Here is a 20744-nt window from a genome sequence, read left to right on the forward strand (position 1 = left end):
TAATTGAGCAGGGATGCCTTCAAGTAAGCCTGGTTGAAGTCCCTGACTATGACTTGAACTGCATTGGGGTGGCCTATTTCTTGTATGGCGATGACAGCATGCAGACTCTCAAGTGCAGTCGACCAGCAGTGGTATGTAAACTGTGGTCAGGATCACAAAGAACTCCCTTGGTAAATAGAACGATCGGCACTTGTATTCCAGGTCAGGGAAACATGAGTATGACAAAACTGCCACATCGGAGCACCTCTGAGAGTTTATCATGAAACACCCACCCCCAGATTTTACTTTTTCCAAATCAGCAGTTAGGTCCACACTGTGCATCAAGAAGCCTTTGGGTCTGATCACCGAATGTGTGCGCTTTAAGCAAGCCACGTTCTCGGTAAGACACAGAACATGACAATTTCTCATTTCCCTTCAATACAGCAATCTTGCCCTCAGGTCCTAAATCCCTTTCTCCAGCAACTGAACATTTACTAATCAGATTCTGGGCTGAAGGGGTCTCATTCCTCTATGTTTCAGCACTGCTTGGAGTACCTCCCCCTCCTGTTTCACTTCTGGCCATGGTGAAGAACCTTCATACGGTTAAAGGTGCCATACCTGCTTGCTTAAGAGTTACTGTACGTCCACTGAGTCCTTCAGAAGATTGTGAAATCTGTAGGTCATTAGGCCAGTTGAAAAGTATGCTGCTTAAAGAGAAATAACAAGCTGCAGGTTGCAGTGAGAATAATTCAAAAAAGAGGTACTGTACCTCTTTCAGCATCTCTTGTGTTTTGGATCAGTAGTTGAGAGGTTAAGGAGAACTGGATGAATAAGAGATTGCTGTCAGGCATGCAGCAGAGGGACAGACACTTTGGCCCACTGAATCTCCGCCATCAACGGCTCTTTTTAAAAACACATTTTGTTTTAGCGTGTTGCACCAGACAGTCAGCCATTCTTGTCTGGTGCCTGGTGTCAGAATTGGTTTCCTTTCGGATTAACTGGGTCACGATATGAACGTTCCTGACTCTACCCCTTTTTTTTTTACAAGGCTGAGTGTCTAGCTCAACGTTCAACCCGGCACGGATGGAAAGCGTGCTCGGGGGTGTGGCCTGACTTGGATTCGAACTCTGGAGCCTTTGCAACTCTGGAGCCTTTGCTCCAGAGTCCGGCGCTGATGCCATTGCGCCACCAGCCGGCCTTTTAAAAACACTAATTTTTACCATAATCCACTTTATTCTCTCCACATTTTCATCAACTAACCTGTAGATTCTACCCCTCAACTACACACTAGAAACAAGTTACACTGGCCAGTTAACTTACTCATCAACACACCTTTGGGATGTGGGTGGAAATCAGACCACCCAGAGGAAACGTGAACTCTGCCCAAACAGCACCCTTGGCCAGGATTGAATCCAGGTGCCAAGCATTGAGGTAGAACCTCTATAAACTATACCACAACACTGTCCCCATATTAGAGTGAATTCAGTGGGGAAGGAGGAAGAAACAGAAAATATGAGAACAAAGGAGAGCATTTAGGTTAAAAAAAACATCAAGGGGCCTACTAGGGGCAGATTCACAATACTGGGCTGGGAGCATGTCCAGGAAACATCTTGTAAATAATAGCTTACATGCTACAATCACAAGATGTTTCCTGGACATTGTAGAGGTTTCCCAGTGCTAGGCAAATGTAGTCTGGAATTAACCAACAGTGAACACTTATTTGAACAATGCAACCTAATTTCTCAGACGTACTAAATTTCTATATGCACCCAAACTATTTGAAAAGGTTTACTTAGAGCAGCTTGAAGTTTCCTTTATACTTACCCTAGAATTTACTGAAACTTTTCAGCATTTTAAATATGTTAATATCTTCATTTTCTGTCCAATAAGACTGCGTTCTGTCACACTGGCAAAAAAATATGGTTCAAATATACTAGGAGGGGCAAAGTTTTTGAGTAACGTTTAAGGAAAGTGTTGTTTTAGAGCAACTACGATACATAATTTGAAGCTGAGTGAATACAGACCATGTGGTTTTGAAGATCAGGGGTCTATGGTAGAGAGGTGAAAGTGGGAAATAAAAGAGGAAGCCATGTGTTTGGAAACGTAATCAGAGCAGTACAACATAGGAAAGAAGTGAGGGTGCTGAAGAAGGTGCAGAGCAAATCTACTAGAATGTTACCTGGGATGGTGCACTCCATTTCAGGAGAGACTGGAGAAACTAGGCCCATTTTCCTTGGTGTAGAGGAGGTTAAAGGAGATGATAGGGTTAATACAGATGGATTCCCACTGTTTGACACAGACATAGTTATTATTTTTCAAAATTCTATACATGATGCAATGGTTCTGGGAGTTTGGTGAGTCGATATTTTAGAGAAGAGGGAGAGAGAAAAAAGAAAACTATTGGCTAGTTAGGTTTACATCAATAGTACTGAAAATACTGGAATTCATAATGAAGACATAATACCATATTATCTAGAAAACAACATTAAGAACGAGCAGACAAGAGAAAATCCGCAGATGCTGGAAATCAAAGCAACGCACACAAAATGCTGGAGGAACTCGGCAGGCCAGGCAGCATCTATGGAATGATGATGACAAGTCCTGATGCAGGGTCTCGGCCCAGAACACCGACTGTTTACTCTTTTCCATAGATTCTGCCTGGACTGCTGAGTTCCTGCAGCATTCTGTGTGTGCTGATAGGAATGAGCAATGTAGGCATGGATTTACAGAAGGGGAATTATTACCAATTAGGGATGCTTCCTGAGGATATGACAAATAGAATAGTTAAGAAGGAACCAGTAGATACGGTATATTTATATTTTCCAACACAGGTATTGGTGAACACGATTATAGCACATGGAATTGAGGTACATACTGCATGGATTGAAACTGGTTGCAAGCATTGATTATAAATGGGTCTTTCTCAGATTGCTGGATGTAATGTGTGGGCAACCACTGATGCTTGAGACCAAGTGTCATATTTCCAAGTCTGCCAATGACACAAATCAAGGTACAACTGTAGGTAAGGTGAAGGATGTAAAGGGGCTTTAGGGGGATCAAGATAAGCAACGTGAGCATGGGAGAACATAGAAGATGGAATATAATGTACAGAAAAGTGAGATTGTCCTCTCTGGTGCACAAACAGAAGGAAAAGTACTTTTTAAATGATGAGAGACTGGGATGGGAAATGTTGATGTCCAAAGGGATCTAGGAATCCTAGGACTCAAGCCACTGAAAGCTAACTTCCAGATTCAATAATTAAGATAAATGTATAGGTAATTAGAGACTAAGAAGAATGTCTTACTGAAGTTATAAATTGCCTTTGTGAGATCACACGTGGCATACTGCATTTGGTTTCCTATTCAAAAAAGGATGTTTTTACCGAGAGAAGTACAATGAAGGATCAGTAGGGTGGTTGGTTCCTGGGATGTTGAGTGTATTGTATGATGAACGATTGAGTTAACCTGGCTTTATTTTCTAGTTTAGTAAAATGAGAAATTACAAAATTCACACTGAGTTTGATAGATAAAGATTTAAGATCCCTGGCAGAGGAACCGACAAGCAAGGGGTCGTGGCCTACCACTTATACTGTGCGCCATGTAGTGGTTAGCGAGATGCTATTGCAGCTTGAGGCGTCAGTGTTCACAGTTCAATCCCAGCATCCTCTCAGCCTCTGTAAGGAGTCTGCATGTCTTCCCTGTGGAATGCTCCAGGTGCTCCGGTTTCCTCCCATAGTCCAAAGACAAAGTGGTTAGTAGGTTAATTGGTCATTGTAAACTGTTCTGGTGAGGAATAATTGACAGTCATCAAGGATTGCTGGACAGCATGGCTCGAAGGGCCTATTCCACACTATCTCTAAATAGATAATTATTCTTTTCTCCGTAGTGAATCTATAGGATTTTCTATACGAGAATACTGTGGAAGCTGACTCATGGTTAAACCAAAACAAAGAGCAAGATGTTTCTGGAATGTACAGGAATTGAGGGATATTGCAGAGGTGGAGAAAAGGGAGCTGAAGAAGATCATCAGCCATGACTTTGATGAATGACAGAGCAAACCCGAAGAATCTGACGACCTACGTCTGCCTCTGGTTGTATGTTATTCTTTCTACGTATGGAGTACAGAGCCATACTAAAGGACTTAGACAATGTGAAAACTAGGCTGAAAGTGTGATTAAAGGCAGTCAATCCGTAAAAGGATTAGTATTTCAATTATAAAGAGGCAGATGGTGGGAAACTTCCTCCCTTAAAAACACTGCTTTACAAATTGACCAGTCTTTGAGCATACAGCTAAATTTCACATCCGTCTTAATGCTGAAACTAAGAGTTGACCCCATCCCGTGTCAGCGGATGGTAATAGGGTTGAGAAGAAAGAGGGATAGCTTTGGGAGTTGGTACAAAGTTTGAATGACCCAGGCTTTCATGTCAGAGAGTCAGTAGGAACAATTGTTGTGCCAACAACAAAGATTGAGATGTTGGATGTCATTGTGAATATCTGAAAGGTGATCATTTTGATAATGTTACAACCAGGACAATAATATTAGGAGACTGAAGATAGTTATCTAATGGTGAGAATTCAAGGAACGTGATTTTAGTGGAAGAGAATGCTATGATACAAGGATAATCCTGTAATTGTACAAATATCAGTTTACAGAGAAAAAAGAAATTAAACAAAGCTGACAATTGATCTCAAAATTGGAAGAGGTCAAGAAAGATAAGAGCTAATTAAGTTGTGGCTAGAGTCATATTTTTAAAAGCAGGATTTCAACGCCACTGGCCAACTGGAACCAGATTGGAAGAATCTGATTAAAAATTGATGGGAAAGACGAGTACAGAGTTATTCAGCAATATTATGAAGGAAGGTCAAGTACTACAGAGATTTTGTAACACTCCGCTATACAAAACGGTGCCCAAGCATGAGAAAAGCTGTGTCTAATTTAATGCAGGCAACTTCCCCTTTAATTAAAACTAATAAAATTGTGCATCTGTATATTTAGTAATTACCTTACCATATAGAATTATATTGAGTGATTCACTTAAATACTGGTTGTCTTAGTACATATTCTAATTAGGCAACATATTTTCCCCAGTGTAGTTTAAGTCAAAATAGCTCAGTGCAATGAAGATATATCGGAGTGTTTGCAGTGCAATTAGATGTAGATCCAACGGTAGGAGACCAACTAATCACAGTAAACACTCATTACTTCATGCTTCCAAAAGACTGATAGCAAATATTGTTTCAGCTATATATAAAATAACGAGCAGCAGTAATACAGACAAATTGCAGCTGTAGTTCCAGTACTTGGTTTTACTCACCTTCAAACGCATAATGCTCCTCTTTCATTGTCCCTTCTCCAAATGCATTGTTTAATTTGGAAATTATTATGCAGACAACTGTACAATACATACAGCACAGAAATATGGTACAACAAGTCTATGCGAGCAGTTACATTCCACTCAATTCTCTTCCAACCTTTCTTCATTTAACTTCTCAAGTACAACCCTGTATTCCATTGGAGGCTTGCCTCACCATCACTTCTCTTAATTCATCTATCGTTTCTAAATTGTTACATTGTTTATACAATATTTATGGCAGCGTCGTGGTTAGCACAATGCTAATAACAGCTCAGTGTTCCAGATTTCAGAGTTCTGGTGCCGTTCTGTAAGGAGTCTCTGAATGTCCTTCCTGTGGAACACGTTGGTTTTCTCTGGGTCCTCTGGTTTTCCTCCCACGGTCCAAAGACGTACTGGGTAGGTTAAATGGTCATTGTAAATTGTCCAGTGATTATGTTAGGGTAAATTGGGTTTGTAAGAGTTGCTGGGTTGGCCTAACTCGAAGGGCCTGCCCTGTGCTGCATCACTAAATAAATAAACATACTGGATACAGGCCATTTGAAGATCAAGACTTGAAACAAAATGCATGGTTTACCAGCCTCCAATGATCCCTGCTTGCTTCTATGACTTGGATTATCTCTCACAGACCTCTCAAGGCACTGGAGAGATGGAACAGAGCCATGGAGTATTGCATAAATAATATTTCCATAATCCTCCAAATTCACTGAACCAACAAGTAAACCAACATCAGTACCTTCTCCCAGGCTAACATCCCCACCACAGATGGCCTAGCCACGTTCAGTCAGCTGTGGATAGAGCAGAAACTATTTAAGGATATGCTCTAAGCCTGCTTGAAGAAACTCCACTGAGAGTGAGGAATTTCTGGCACAGAAATTTCTTCTGTGAATGCCTGCAAGAAAATGAATCTCAGGGCAGGGTATGGTGACATACATGTACTTTGAAAATAAATTCACTTTGAACTTTGAAATTGGACGATCAGTATTCGAAGAAGTATCTGAACCTCAAGTCCACATTCTGGGAATATGCAGAAGTTGTTGAAGGTGTGTACCACCTCACAGGCTCCCCACCTGCCAACCTAGTTAGATACCTCATCTGTGGAAGAGCCTGCTATTTCATTAATTCCTGAAAGGGGATAAGCCAGTCACCCTTCATACAAAATGAGCAAGAGCTTCCAGCAACCAAATACTGGGAAGGACAAAGTCATTGTCCTCAATCTCTGTCAAAACCCTGTTTCCCACGCATCAGCTTCATCTGCCCTCTGACAGCAGTTGGAGATCAAACCAGATATGGTGTCAGAAATGACCATGTTAGATTTAGCTTTTCATATCCGAGCTGTTATCACAATATATTTCCACCACTTTAACATTATTTGTCTCTCTCCAACTCTGATCACTTGTTTCTGAAAAGTCATCCATCACATTGTACTCTGGAGACTTGACTGGTCCATGCTAGAGAAGTCTCATTCTCTGATATCAACTATGGGGTTGCTGACCAACCTTCTTTTAATATTCTCACCAGTCTTTTCAAGTCCCTCTATGGCATCACTTTCTTATCATCTTTAGTCCACTGTGCATCCCTGAGTTCAACTGCTTCACCAATGGTGACCGTATCTATAAACCACCAGATCCTAAGCCTAGATATCCCTCCCACACCCTCTTCAGCTCTCTACTTGTTTTGCCCCTTTTAAGATGCTCTTTAAAGAAAAACATGTACATTCTTCAAGTTTTTAATCATCTGCCTTAATATAGGAGTTTGCCAGTATGAGAATGTCCCAACTTATGACAATCTGACTCTACACAAACACTCCCATATATTTTAAAGATTTTTTCAAGATGGCAATAATAAAGAATATTTCATTAATGATGGGACAGAGTATATATTCCATTTGTTTTAATTATGGGTAGCATTAGAGGGAAAATTTCATGAAATGAAACTATATTAAGTGTTGGTAGAGTGGCATGATATTGGCAGCTGAAGAATACAGATATTTCTGACTTAGAGAAATGTTACTGATGGTTGTCAAGGACAGAACTTTACATTTTATTCTTTATTTTACTTTACTTACTGATACAGCATGGAGCAGGTCCTTCTGGCCCAAAAAGCCATGGCTGCCCACCTATTTAACCCTAGCCTAATCACAGAACAATTTACAATGACCTGTTACCCTGCTAACCGGTATGTCTTTAGACTGTGGGAGGAAACCAAAGCACCCGGAGAAAACACACACAGTCACAGGGAGAACATACAAACTGACAGACAGCTCTGGAATTGTACTCTGAACATCAACACCCTGAGCTGTAAGAGGTACAGGGACAATCCCCAGGTTATGTACATATATAAGGCGTCACACTAGCATAGCACCTTATATATATATTGCCCAGGGATTGTACCTGCACCTCTTCTTTCTGTTCTTTGATGTCAATTATCTTTCTTTGATGATACTCTTATGCAACATGACTCATATGAAACACGGTGGAACAGTTTTGCTTCATAGTCATAGATAACATTATTGGTATCTATAGCAACCTTTCCCTGCGATAGTGAATTCTATATTCTTACCACTCCCAGAGTAATAAAGTTGCTTTTGAAATATCTATCTGATTTCTCAAATGGCCACATGTGGCCTCTGGCTTTGCTCATCCCCACACGGGATCACTGTAATTCAGAATCAGTTTAATATCACTGACACATGTCATGAAGTTTGTTGTTTTGTGGCAGCAGTTCAGTATAAGACAAAAAATTACTTCCAGTTCCTCTCACATTCCAAAGATGCACAGGTTAGGGTTAGTAAGTTGAAGACATGCTATGTTGGTGCCAAGAGCTTGGTGACACTTGCCAGCTCCCAACAAATTCTCGGGCTGTGTTGGTCATTGATACGAAAGATGCAGCTCACTGTATGTTTCAATGTCCACGTGACAATTAAAGCTGCTCTTTATATTTCTTAATCTTTCAAAAATTTGTGGAAAAGAGGAAAAGCAAGTGAGTGCTCATGGACTGTTCAGAAATCTAACAGCAGAGAGAAACGAGCTGTTCCAGAAACATTGGATATATTTTTTTCAGCATCCGGTACCTCCTCCCTGATGGTGGTGAGGGGCCTTAATGATGGATGCCACCTTCTTGAGGCATCTCCTCATGAAGACATCCGTGATGGTGGAGAAGTTTGTGTCTGTGATAGAGATGACTGAGTTTCCAACCGTCTGCAGCCCCTTATGATCCTGCACACTGGAGCCTCCGCACCAGTCACAATGCTCTGCACGCTACAGCTGTAGAAATTTTCCACAGTCTTTTTATCAAGCTCTTTCACCATTTTAAATATCTCTAAAAGCTTCCCCTATCTCTTTTCAAAATAAAGGACAGTATGTCTATTCACCCTTTCCCTATAGGTGTAACCTGACTGCTTCACTTATGCAAACCCTTTTTTTGAAACCCGCATCCCACCACTTTTATATTTTTAATACAAACAAAACAGTAAGCTGTTGTTTGGGAGGAGAGCAGAAGTTATGTTGATACTTAGGTAAATAATTAGTTCTATGAGAGGGATAAACGAGCAGGTACCATTTTTAAAAACGCAAACACGAGGAAATCTACAAATGCTGGAATTTTAAGCAACACACACAAAAATTGCTGGTGAACACAGCAGGCCAGGCAGCATCTATAGGAAGAGGTACAGTCGCCGTTTCGACCCTTCATCTTCCTATAGATGCTGCCTGGCCCGCTGCATTCACCAGCAATTTTTGTGTGAGGTACCATTTTTGATGTTTTGGATTAAGATGAACGTTGAAAACACTGTTTGATCTTCACAGAAGTGACTATATAGACTATAGATCATACGTTCTATATAAATCACAGATCCTACTATAGATCAGCTTTACATCATACCTAACAGGAAAATAGATCCAAGCATCACATCAAACATAATCCTGACAACAGAGAATAGTTTCAGTCCTGCACTAGAGTAAACTTAGATCATGGGCTCAAAACTGCACTGAAGTTGCTCAGTGATTTGGAAGTTGGAAGAAGTGACAGCTTGTTGCTTGAATCATTCTGCATGAGACAGGTTCATATTTCTTCATTGTTATGAAGAACAGTTCCACAAAAGTGGGAAGATGCACTCATTACTCTGAAACATTCTTACATATGTTAAATTTGCTGGCTAAGAAAAGGATGTGGCTGTAGCCTAAACACCAACTCAATGCACAAATTACTCATGTTGTGAACAGATCAGAATCCTTAAAGATGTTAGAAAGAGTGAATATTTTGGAAACCTAAGAATTCGACTACAGTTAGGCTAGAACCATGAAGTAATCCCTTAGTAAAGAACAATGCAATAAATAATTTCAATGCCTGGTAATACAAGTCATCTTTATCAGCAATATTAATGATCTCCAACTGAATGTCGGCACATTTTCAATAATAAAGAAGTGATGCAGATAATGAGGAAGAAGCTTGTCAGAATATAATCAATTACTAACACAACTGAAGATGACACAAAAGCTTCAAATTCCTCCACAGGAGCTGAATTTACTTTTCTCATATTGACTTGTACATCTTAGCAAAACAGTCCACCAATCTGCCTGCTTGAAAATGGCACCATTCCTGTACAAATCTTTTTAATAGCACCATTAATAATTCTGTTAAATGGAACACATTTCATTTGCATTACTTAAACTCCAGAAAATATTGCTGCCATGAATTAGTGCAACTTTATAATCCAATGTTTAATTGATGGTGGATAAATCCAATTTTTTTTTATATGATCCGTTTCATTCTTTTGAGTTATCTCGCTGACAAGTAGTTTAATCAGCTAGTTTCAAGAAATGCTGTAAAAGTTCATCATTACATTAACTATTTACTTAGTGATACAATACTGTAACAATGAGCCTGCATGCCCAATTACACCCATCTGAACAATTAAGTTACTAACAGGTACATCTTTGGATTGGGGTAGGAAACTGGAGGACCTGGGGGAAACCCACATGGTCACGGAGAGAAAGTATGAACTCCTTGCAGAATTGAACCCGGGTTGCTGGTACTGTAATAGCCTTGTGCTAACTGCTACACTACCGTGCTGCCCTACTGCTTGGGTAGTCCCTCAGTGTTGAGGATGAGCTCCTCCCACTCGAAATCTGAGGTGACCTGTCAGGACTCTGCCACAGGCAAGGCAGGAGATACTTGATGCAGCAGCTAGATGTCTTTTTTTTAAATGAGGCTCCTACTGTCTGCTGTTGCTGCTGGGCTTCTGCATACTTTTGATGAAGGAGCCCCAGGTCCTCAGTGCCATCCCGAATGCAGCTCGCCTATTTTGAGCTCCCAGATTCAGGATTAATGAAGATTTGGTAGGGGGACAGAAGAAGTTTCACACAATGAGACTGCCACCAGGAATACACTATTCAGGCCCTCTGAAGAGCTGCACAAGATTTTCAGGGTCACTCCAGTGTGGAATGGGTGTGCTACAATTAGTGCATATATGTCAAACCTGGAACCAATGGATATGGCTAAGCAGTACTTCCACACCATCCTTGGGCAGGAAAAAAGTCTAGCTCGCATTTTAGAGGGAGATTACACCCCAAGCTACCTCTTGCAGGCTTTGTAGACATGCATATTTTCCTCTGACAATCCTACTAATCTCTTAACAGGGTGGACCAGGGGTTTCTAACCTTTTTAATGCCATGGGCCAATACCATTAAGCAAGGGGTCTGTGAATCTCAGGTTGGGAACACCTGGTATTGACCAACTGCTTGTCTACATGGGTTCAAATTCTGGATTTCTGCAATTAGAATCTCATTGCTAGGGATGTTGGTCTGGGAGTAGATGCTTCTCCCACCAGTAGATTTGGAAGATTTTGTGGAGGTAGCATTGGTGGTACCTCTCCATTGCTTCTAAGTGCCTATGACATGTAGTCAATATCTCAGAAGCCTCCAATAAGGGTGAAGATCACTGTTTCCCTAATGGACCATCAACTTTGAGCCAAGTCTAAAGTGTGGATCTTCAAACACTCCTTTCCTCAGATGGTCAATGATCACGCTGATTTTCTGAAGGCAGAGGTGAATTTGATTTAATTTAAAGATAACTCCTGAAGAATGGAAAGAGGTCCAGATTTTCCAGGGTCTTTGTCACAGATCTTCATTGACAGGGTTCAAAACACTACACTAAATAGAATGCAGCAAATTTCTACCAATATTTGTGGCATTCACTCCAAACCCAGGGGCTAAATTTAGAAGACACTATAATACATTTAGCTCATTGTTCCCATCACTACCTGTTATTATGGTTGCTGCTATGCTTTATGTAATGAGATAAGCTAATTTAATAAATAAATTGAATAAGGCAGATATATAGAAAGGACTGAAGTTACGATGAAGCAATGTTTTGGCACATTTACACAAATGACGAGTCGGCCCTATTGGAGGTCTCAATTCCAACCTTTCAGTCTTTTGACCTGCCAAAAATTGTTTTTCTTTTATATTCCAACCCCACCCGCCCCACATTTTTTACCAAACCTAATCTCTATATTGGTTCTTTTCGCTGAAGCAGCAGTGTGTCCTTATTAAACAGAGAAAAAGCAATAATGTTTGCAACCTAGGAGCTTACCTTGGCCTTCCCAGTGCTTTGTAGAATGTGTACCAATGCACAAGCCATCTCTTCCTTACTCTTCACGCTCAGCACAGGTTCTAGCACCGTGCACATCAGCATGTAGTTGTTCGTAATGTATTCAGCAAACTCTTTGTAGAGCTCCATTGGAAGAATACTCATGCTCTGGTAGCGAGATTTGATTCGAATCATGGGACCTGCTGATTTGCCCTTGCTGGGATTGGGCACGCTCACAGGATACCATTTCTCTAGGAACTGTCGCCCCGTCACAGTTGCTATAGGAATATTTACCAGACCCACATAATTATTCTTATCTTTCTTTTTCTTCTTATCAGTCTCTTTGTACAAGTGCACTGTAATGTTTTTTACTGTGGGCAGGTTACTGAATTCAAAGTGCTCTCCCCAGAAAACATTGTCCGTTTTCAGCTTGCAGGTAGTCCGTGCGTACAATGTGTCATCAAGGCAGAGTTCACAAAAGTACTTTTTCTTGGCTGGCAGGTCCTTGGCTTCAATAATCCATAGTTTGAGCAAGTTCTCCACTCGTCTGCTGTTATCCTAAAATGACACAGGAAAAGGTTAAGTGCAGGAACCCTTTATGGCTACAATTGTAATTTACTCATTGTTGGGGTCTATTCTTAGTCAATTTAAGACCAATGTAATATCAGTAATTTGCATCTACTAAATTATCATACTCTGCAATTATGATCAGTTTGATAACTTAAAAATAAACCCCCTTTTTATTAATGCAATTTGCTTTCTGATATTACTCCTAGTTGCAAAGAAGAATGAACCATCTAGATCTTGCAGATCTTGATTAACCATCTGGTTAAATAGCATTAACTTACACAACTGGATGAAGAGTATAATTCACTCCCAACAGAGAGATAAAAGTCTATTTTTAAAGCACGGTTTCTGTGCAGTAATCAGTGTTTGCTTTCTTGTCAGCCCTCCGGGTTTCGCAGTTTCATCTCTGGGCCAAGTGACACTGATTCTACGATGTACAATCTCACTTTTAAGGACTCTATATGTCTGACTCATGGACTTTTTTTTGTTTATTTGCACAATTTGTCTTCTTTTGCACATTGATTATTTGTCAGTCTTTGTTTATGTATAGTTTTTTGTAAACTGGATGGTATTATTTTATTTTCCTGTCAATGTCTGCAAGAAAATGTATCTCAAGTGAGTATAAATTTTAATTTTACTTTGACTTTGAACTTTTACCAGCCTGCATTTGGCCATCCCCTACCTATTGCTGGGCTAATGCCCAACCCCTTTATGGAATCAGCACGTCCTTTGGTGTAATACCTTTTTTAAAAATGTGAACAATTTCTCTCCTGAGATGGATTATCAAAAATATAGTTATCACCCATTACAAAAATAAATGGATTGCTAGGAAACTTCAGAAACATTAAGTGTCACTGAAACGGCAGTCTTTCTCCAAGAAAGATTAGTTATCCAGTTAGACGCTTCTGGTGCAGACTGCTTTCAGAGGCAATATCACTCCTACTAAGCCACAAATGATCAGATTTATTTAATTTGGTTTCCCTGGATTTCATTGAAGCAGATGGCCATAGCAGCTGCGTGCTAATGACATTTCAGTCGTGAGTTTGTTACTGTAAACTTAGGAAGCATCCAAGGCCCAAAGGCTTTGCATATCGTCAGGAATGAGTTCAGGAACAAGAGGGGGGTAGGGCTGGTCATGACCTAGAAACGAAGTGGCTCTGGGCGTCAGTGAGGTGGTGGACTGGGGCCCTCATTATGAACTTTGCAGGAAAACTGTTAAATCAGAAGGGTGGAAGCAAAGTACAAGAGCTCACCAGGTTGAGTGACAAGATTTGTGGAAATCAGTATTAATTCTCCCATGTATATTTTTGAAGTCATTTTTCAAGTTAGCAATAATAATAATGTTTCAAGATATTCATTAACATTGGATACAGTGTAGTTTAATTAGGGTAGTGTTATGGTGAATATTCAGTGGAATGACAGCAGGTAGAGTGATACGAAACTGTAGTAAATGGATGTCTCTAAAGTGGTTGAAGTAGGTACGTTAACAATATTTAAAAGGCATTTGAACAGGTACCTGGATAGGAACGATTTAGAGGGATATGAACCCGCTAAATAGGATGAGAATCTTGGATGGCATGAAGTAGCTAGCTGAAGGGCCCATTTCTGTGTTGTACGACTTTGTGACTCACGGAGAAACCAACTAACAGACAGTCCTCAGGAAAGGAACCTCTACATAACCCAGGGACTGTCAACATTTAGGATGGTGGTGAACATTGGTAGCTCGGGTTGAGGCGTTTGAAGTTACAGTGTTCGCCGAGCTTGGCAATTAGCTTGCAGACGTTTCATCACCAGGTGACGTGACATCCTCAGTGCGCAATTGTTGGTGTTTCTCTCTGGGATTGCTCGTGTTCGTATAGACAACCCATTCGCTTGACTCAGTCCTGATTGGCTACCCCTTCAGTTGACATTTGAATTCTGTTGGCTCTTTGGCTCTTAGTGGTTTTAGATGGTGCCTATTTTCAAATGTTTACTTGCAGAGTTATCAGAAGAGAACCATGTTTCCAAAAATTCTCATGCCTTCTTCGTGTTTGCCTGTGCCAGAACCTCCATGGTGTGGTGTCCCACTTAGAGTGGTATCCTCCCCTGTCTTCACATACCAAGATCAGGGACAGTGAATCATGACTCCATACTGAAGCAGGTATGAGAGTTTTTAGATGCGTGATTCTCTTCTGATAATTCTGTAAACAAACACATCAAAATAGATGCCATCTATGAGCCCCTATGAGCCAAGGAAATGACAGCCAATAGAATTCAAAGATCAACTGAAGGGGTAGCCAATCAGGACCCAGTCAAGCGAATGGGTTGTCTATATAAACGTGAACACTCCCAGAGAGAAACACCAACAACTGTACGCTGAGGATGTCACCTCAACTGGTGATGAAAGGCTGGCAAGCTATTTGCCAAGCTCGGCAAATACTGCAACATCTATATTGGATCAGAGAGGGATGGGGGTGGGGAGATGCACAGGTCTAACAAACAGGTATGGACTTATTTTATTGGGGTACTAATTCAGTCTCAACTTTGAAGAACTGATTTGCTCAAGATGGTTAAAACCATGTGGTCTAATTCCCCCTATGATGGTCCAAAAGGATATTGCATATGAATGACATAATTTCAGGAGTCTCATCCAGAAAAGTGGATGGTTGCAGTTACTAAATTAGGATTAAGGGCACTTTGCTAAACACTGGTTCAGGCAGATAGTGCTGAATCGAGATGGAAAAGAGACTTGTTGGCTATGGCATTTAAAGTGAATCTGATCTGTAAGTGATGTGCCTTTGTCAGTACTTGGCCTTCCAGTTACTAAATGAAGAATAGCATCATTTAGAAAAATAAACATATCTAATTACTACCCTTTGATATTTGGGATTGGAGCTGAGTTCTTTGAAGTGCATAATGTGTGCAAGACTCTTCAGGAAGCCAAACATTTAAATTAGGGTAATTTCATAAACTATTTCCATAAAGATTTTAAGCCATGTAAAATTATTTATCTCCCCAACACTGCCATTTTAACAACGGGCAGGAAAAACTACAGGCTGTGATAGCTTTTGTACAAGCTTACAGCCAGATTTATCACTGCTGATCCTTGGTTGCAAGGTAGGGGATATGTCACAGATTGGGGAGGGAGGGAGGGAGGGACCGAGGGAGAAATAGCTCTGGAGGAATGGTCCAATTACTTTGCACCTATTGACATGCTGAGCACCTGATTATGTTCAACCTCGACAAAACTCCTTCACTTTCTGCTGCAGTCCAGGTTTGTTCTACATAATAAGACCTCAGGAAATTATTCAAAATATGGAGCTCTTTGGCAGTGGGCCAGCATTTGTTTAGAATCTGTTTTACATTGCTGAAGCTCAAGGGGATTCAAATAAATTATAATAAAACTCTTGAAGAAGAATGACAAAGAGAATTACAACATCTAACTTAAATCATTTTCTGATAGATCTGTTAACTCCCAACTGCAAATAAAGTTTGTTTCAGGGTCTAGTGCAGTAGATGATGTGCTGTTAAGTACACATGCCTTGTTTGAGGGAAATCTTATACAGACTGCCACAGTCTGTCTGTGTGAGCAGCAACGTCTCACCCAGACAGAGTGGTGGATATATGGAATGCTCTGCCCCAGAAGGCTGTGGAGGCCAAGTCTCTGGATGCTTTCAAGAAAGAGATGGATAGAGCTCTTAAAGATAGCGGAATCAAAGGTTATGGGGATAAGGCAGGGACTGGATACTGATTGTGGATGATCAGCCATGATCACAGTGAATGGCGGTGCTGGCTCGAAGGGCCGAATGGCCTACTCCTGCACCTATTGTCTAGTGTCTATTACGCTGAGCACTGGCTGTGTGCTCAACCCTCTGCTGTTCACACTGCTGGCACGTGACTGTGTCACAGGATTCAGCTCAAACCATGTCATCAAGTTTGAGGACGACCCCACAGTGGTTGGCCTTGTCAACAGTGATGATGAGTTGGAATAGACAGGAAGTGGAGCAGCTAGTGGGCTGGTGTGAGAAGAAGAACCTAAGTCGCAAGGTGGCGAAGACCAAAGAAATCATTGTGGACTTCAGGAAAGTGCAGGTGAACCATCCCCCTCTACAAATACATGGCTCCATCATAGAGAGTTAATGTGCATCAAGTTCCTGTGCTCACGTTACAGATAACCTCCCCGGGTCCTTCAATATCATTTCCCTGAACAAGGTGGCACAGGAGCACCTCCATTTCCTAAGGAGATTGAGGCAAATGAAATTCTCCCCACCACCATCTTAACTGAATTATATAGAAGCACCATTGACAGCGTCCTGACAAGCTGTATCTCCATCTGGTATGGGAACAACCAAGCATTGTACTGGAAGTCCCTACAAAGGACTGGGAGAATGGCCGAGAGAATCATAAGGTTCTCCCTACCATCCATCGGGGCCACTTATCAGGAGTGCTACACACGCAGGGTCCTTAGTATTATCAAGGACCCCACCCATCCATCCAGCATCTTCTTTGACTTTCTACTAGGATACTCTGATGCATAAAAACAAGAGCAGTCAGATTTATACTCTGTTCTTGGTTGGTGCAACTGTAACAAAACCAAATTTCCCTCGGGATCAATAAAGTACGACTATGACTAAGGGAAACAGTTTCTTCCCTCAGGCCATTAGCCTTCTGAACTCCCTGCTGCATCACATTCACTGGTTAATCTGTTCTGTACCCTACAATATCTAATTTATGCATTTTATTTTGTTTACTTATGTGTAATTCATCTGTAGATTTTATCCTTACTTTGTTATATGTGTGTTATGTGTACTACAGTGCTTTACACCCTCATCCAGAGAAGTTGTCTTATTTGACGGTATACACGTATATAGTTAAACGTCAATAAACTTGATTTGACCTGAAATGTTGACCAATTGCAATATTAGAACTTCAATTGTTCACATAGGAGGACATTGCTAGTACATTAATGATAGAAAGCTAAATACAATTCCATATTTACAATCCAAGCTAAAAATGGAATGAAACACATAAAGGACATGGAAGTTATGCTCGGAGACATTTTCAGGACATACAAATAATGTTGTACATAATGAAATTGGAAATCAATGCACAATTCAAACAATTTTTGAAATCAAACCATAAAGTACTTAACTGCTGATTTCTTTTATGTTTAGTTAGTCAATACCCCAGTAATGGCCTGTTTATGTTTAGTAGGCTGCAGAACAGATTATATTTTTACTTCATCTCAATATGTTCGGCTGTATAGTCAATTTGCTCTTGTTGTGTCATTAAGTTGCTTTCAAGCAAACACATCAGCATAAATTGGCAGAAAGGGAATGTGCATAATGTCTATTTTTGCTTTATACTTCCAATGATCGCTGTTTCCTTTTCATGTTTCTCTAACACAATAGTCAGGCCCTAATCTGACTTCTGAGCACAGTCTAGCCATGAGGCGTGAGACCATTCCACTTACTTCTGGCATCACAATCCACTGAGGCACAAAAACTACATTCTACCTCCTGAACTTGGAATGGAATCATCACCACCAGAAATAAACATATAAAATCCTAAAGAGATTGGACAGGCTAGATGCAGGAAGATTGTTCCCGATGTTGGGGAAGTCCAGAATGAGGGGTCACAGTTTGAGGATAAAGGGGAAGCCTTTTAGGACCGAGATTAGGAAAAATTTCTTCACATAGAGAGTGGTGAATCTGTGGAATTCTCTGCCACAGGAAACAGTTGAGGCCAGTTCATTGGCTATATTTAAGAGGGAGTTAGATATGGCCCTTGCAGCTAAAGGGATCAAGGGGTATGGAGGGAAGGCTGGTACAGGGTTCTGAGTTGGATGATCAGCCATGATCATACTGAATGGCGGTGCAGGCTCAAAGGGCCGAATGGCCTACTCCTGCACCTATTTTCTATGTTTCTATGTTTCTAAACGATACCCCCAGTCGAACATTCACAGTATTAGTTTACGGCAAAAGAAATGCACAAGTTTTGTGGAGAGTTCTGTTAAGTAGCACAATGTGGGGAGCAGACATCTGTATTACCTTTTACAAAATTGACTTGCTGACTTTAAAAGGGATCCTGACTATTTACGTTTGCTGCCATCTTTGCCTCAGAGACATTTTGATGTCAGTCTCGGGGTTTGCTGGATCTTGCTGGCCAAAGGTGACACTCACTTCTCATTCAGAGTGCGTGATGGGAGAAAGTATGAATATGGACAGCAAGCAGGACATAAAACAGGTAAACAGTGAGAACCTCAAGCATGCTGAAGACAACTGCTATCACCAACTACAGTGGATTCCAGTTAATTGGGCCATTGGTTAATCAGGGCAGTCACTTATGTGGGGCAACTCTTGAACACAAAGCTAGAAAATAGCTGGGATTTCCTTTGTTTATTTGGGATACCAGATAAACCAACAGACACCAACAGAATCAACAAACTCATTCGTAAGGCCAGTGATGTTGTGGGGATGGAACTGGATTCTCTGACTGTGGTGTCTGAAAAGAGGATGCTGTCCAAGTTGCATGCCATCTTGGACAATGTCTCCCATCCACTACATAATGTACTGGGTGGGCACAGGAGTACATTCAGCCAGAGACTCATTCCACCGAGATGCAACACAGAGCGTCATAGGAAGTCATTCCTGCCTGTGGCCATCAAACTTTACAACTCCTCCCTTGGAGGGTCAGACACCCTGAGCCAATAGGCTGGTCCTGGACTTATTTCCTGGCATAATTTACATATTACTATTTAACTATTTATGATTTTATTACTATTTATTATTTATGGTGCAACTGTAATGAAAACCAATTTCCCCCGGGATCAATAAAGTATGACTATGACCACTATACTATTCTGCTAACTGGGACGGGAGACGGTTGCTGACCATTTTCTAACTAGCTTCAGTCACGTGCACGTCATGTGTCCATTGGTCACTACACCATGCTTATAGCAAAGCTTTTAAATAGCATAATTTGCGTGTTTGTGTTCAAAAAGCAGTGATTTTTGTCACTGATAGTTGGCAAGTAATAAACAGTAAGACAATTCAAAACTGTTTCGCTCACTGCGGTTTCAAACATTCAGGCATGGAGATGCCAGAAACAGCCAAGAGTGAAAATGAAATGATTTCACTACTTCAACAAGTTAAGAAATAGAAAGAATTTGAAGGTATTGACAATCATCTTGAACATGAAGATTTGGAAGACGCTATCATTGAAAGCATCGTTTCAGGGTAGTCCACTATCTGTTCTAGGTGCCTGCACTGACTTTGGTTGAGTACAGTTAATCAAAAGAATATGTCAGCATACACTGGATGAATTGCTTCATTGATGACTATTAGGAACTAATATACAGCTTTATAGTACTGTAGTAATTTTGGTAGCATTCTAATTTAATCTATATTTTATATAAATTCATAATTCTTTACTCAGTTAAATGGTAGTTGGTCTTTTTTATATACCTTTTTAACTATTTCTATGAAACTTCTAACTTGTTTTTCCAAAAATATACTTTATTCAGAAATATTACAAAATAAAGTTATTTACATAAAAATCATTCATTGACTCAGAGTCCTTATTCTAACTTCTGCTAACTGTGGCAGCTCCTTAATTGGGCCAAAATGTACAAGTCCCAATTAACTGGAATCCACTGTATATATTCATGATTGTTTCCATGGAAACGCAGAACTCAGTCTAAACAACAATAGCCTGAAACACTGTTCCATGTATGGATCAAAATTAGATACTATTTCAAGCTAAAAACAGCTCTAAAAGACAGCAACGTCCTGTCCATTCTCTTACCTTATTTGGCTGCACTGCCCGCCGGAGATTTTCCATCCACTTATCTCTTTCTGCGACTGAACGGCACGAGAAACATTTGCTGCCTGTTGAAGTTGTCACCTGCAGTAAAGGTAAATTAATTTCATATCACTTAGTGCAAAACTTCCTTTAAAAATTCATGTTTTGCACAAATCCAATCAATATGTTCCCTATCAGTTAAAAAATAACTTTATTAAGAAGCAATAAAAATAGCCAGTACCCCATACCTCTGTGACCTGCAAATTAGTATTTCTGCAGCTGAATCAGAAACAGGTTTACTATTACTGATATAGTGTACAGGCTCCTGTACCTCCTCCCCAGTGGTAGTCATGAGAAGAGGGCATGTCCTGGATGGTGAGGGTCGTTGATAATCCATGCCCCTACTTGAAGCATCCCCTTTTGAATATGTCCTCAATGGTGGGGAGACTCGAGCCGGCTGAGTCACAACCCTCT

The 20744-nt window shown here is 40.6% G+C and overlaps 1 protein-coding gene across 11 annotated transcripts in view; it reads right to left on the reverse strand.

Annotated features, from left to right (window-relative positions):
• LOC134359795 (disabled homolog 2-interacting protein-like) overlaps positions 1–20744 on the reverse strand; it is a 609971-nt gene that overhangs the window by 83602 nt on the left and 505625 nt on the right. For all 11 annotated transcript variants that reach the window (XM_063073440.1, XM_063073442.1, XM_063073438.1 and 8 more), the window contains 2 exons: positions 20274–20372; positions 11925–12479 (listed from right to left, as the gene is read on the reverse strand). In XM_063073440.1, the coding sequence (XP_062929510.1) occupies positions 11925–12479; positions 20274–20372 (654 nt within the window). The remainder of the gene's footprint in view (positions 1–11924; positions 12480–20273; positions 20373–20744) is intronic.

Source organism: Mobula hypostoma, chromosome 21 (assembly GCF_963921235.1).
Source record: "Mobula hypostoma chromosome 21, sMobHyp1.1, whole genome shotgun sequence".
Taxonomy (NCBI): Eukaryota; Metazoa; Chordata; class Chondrichthyes; order Myliobatiformes; family Myliobatidae; genus Mobula; species Mobula hypostoma.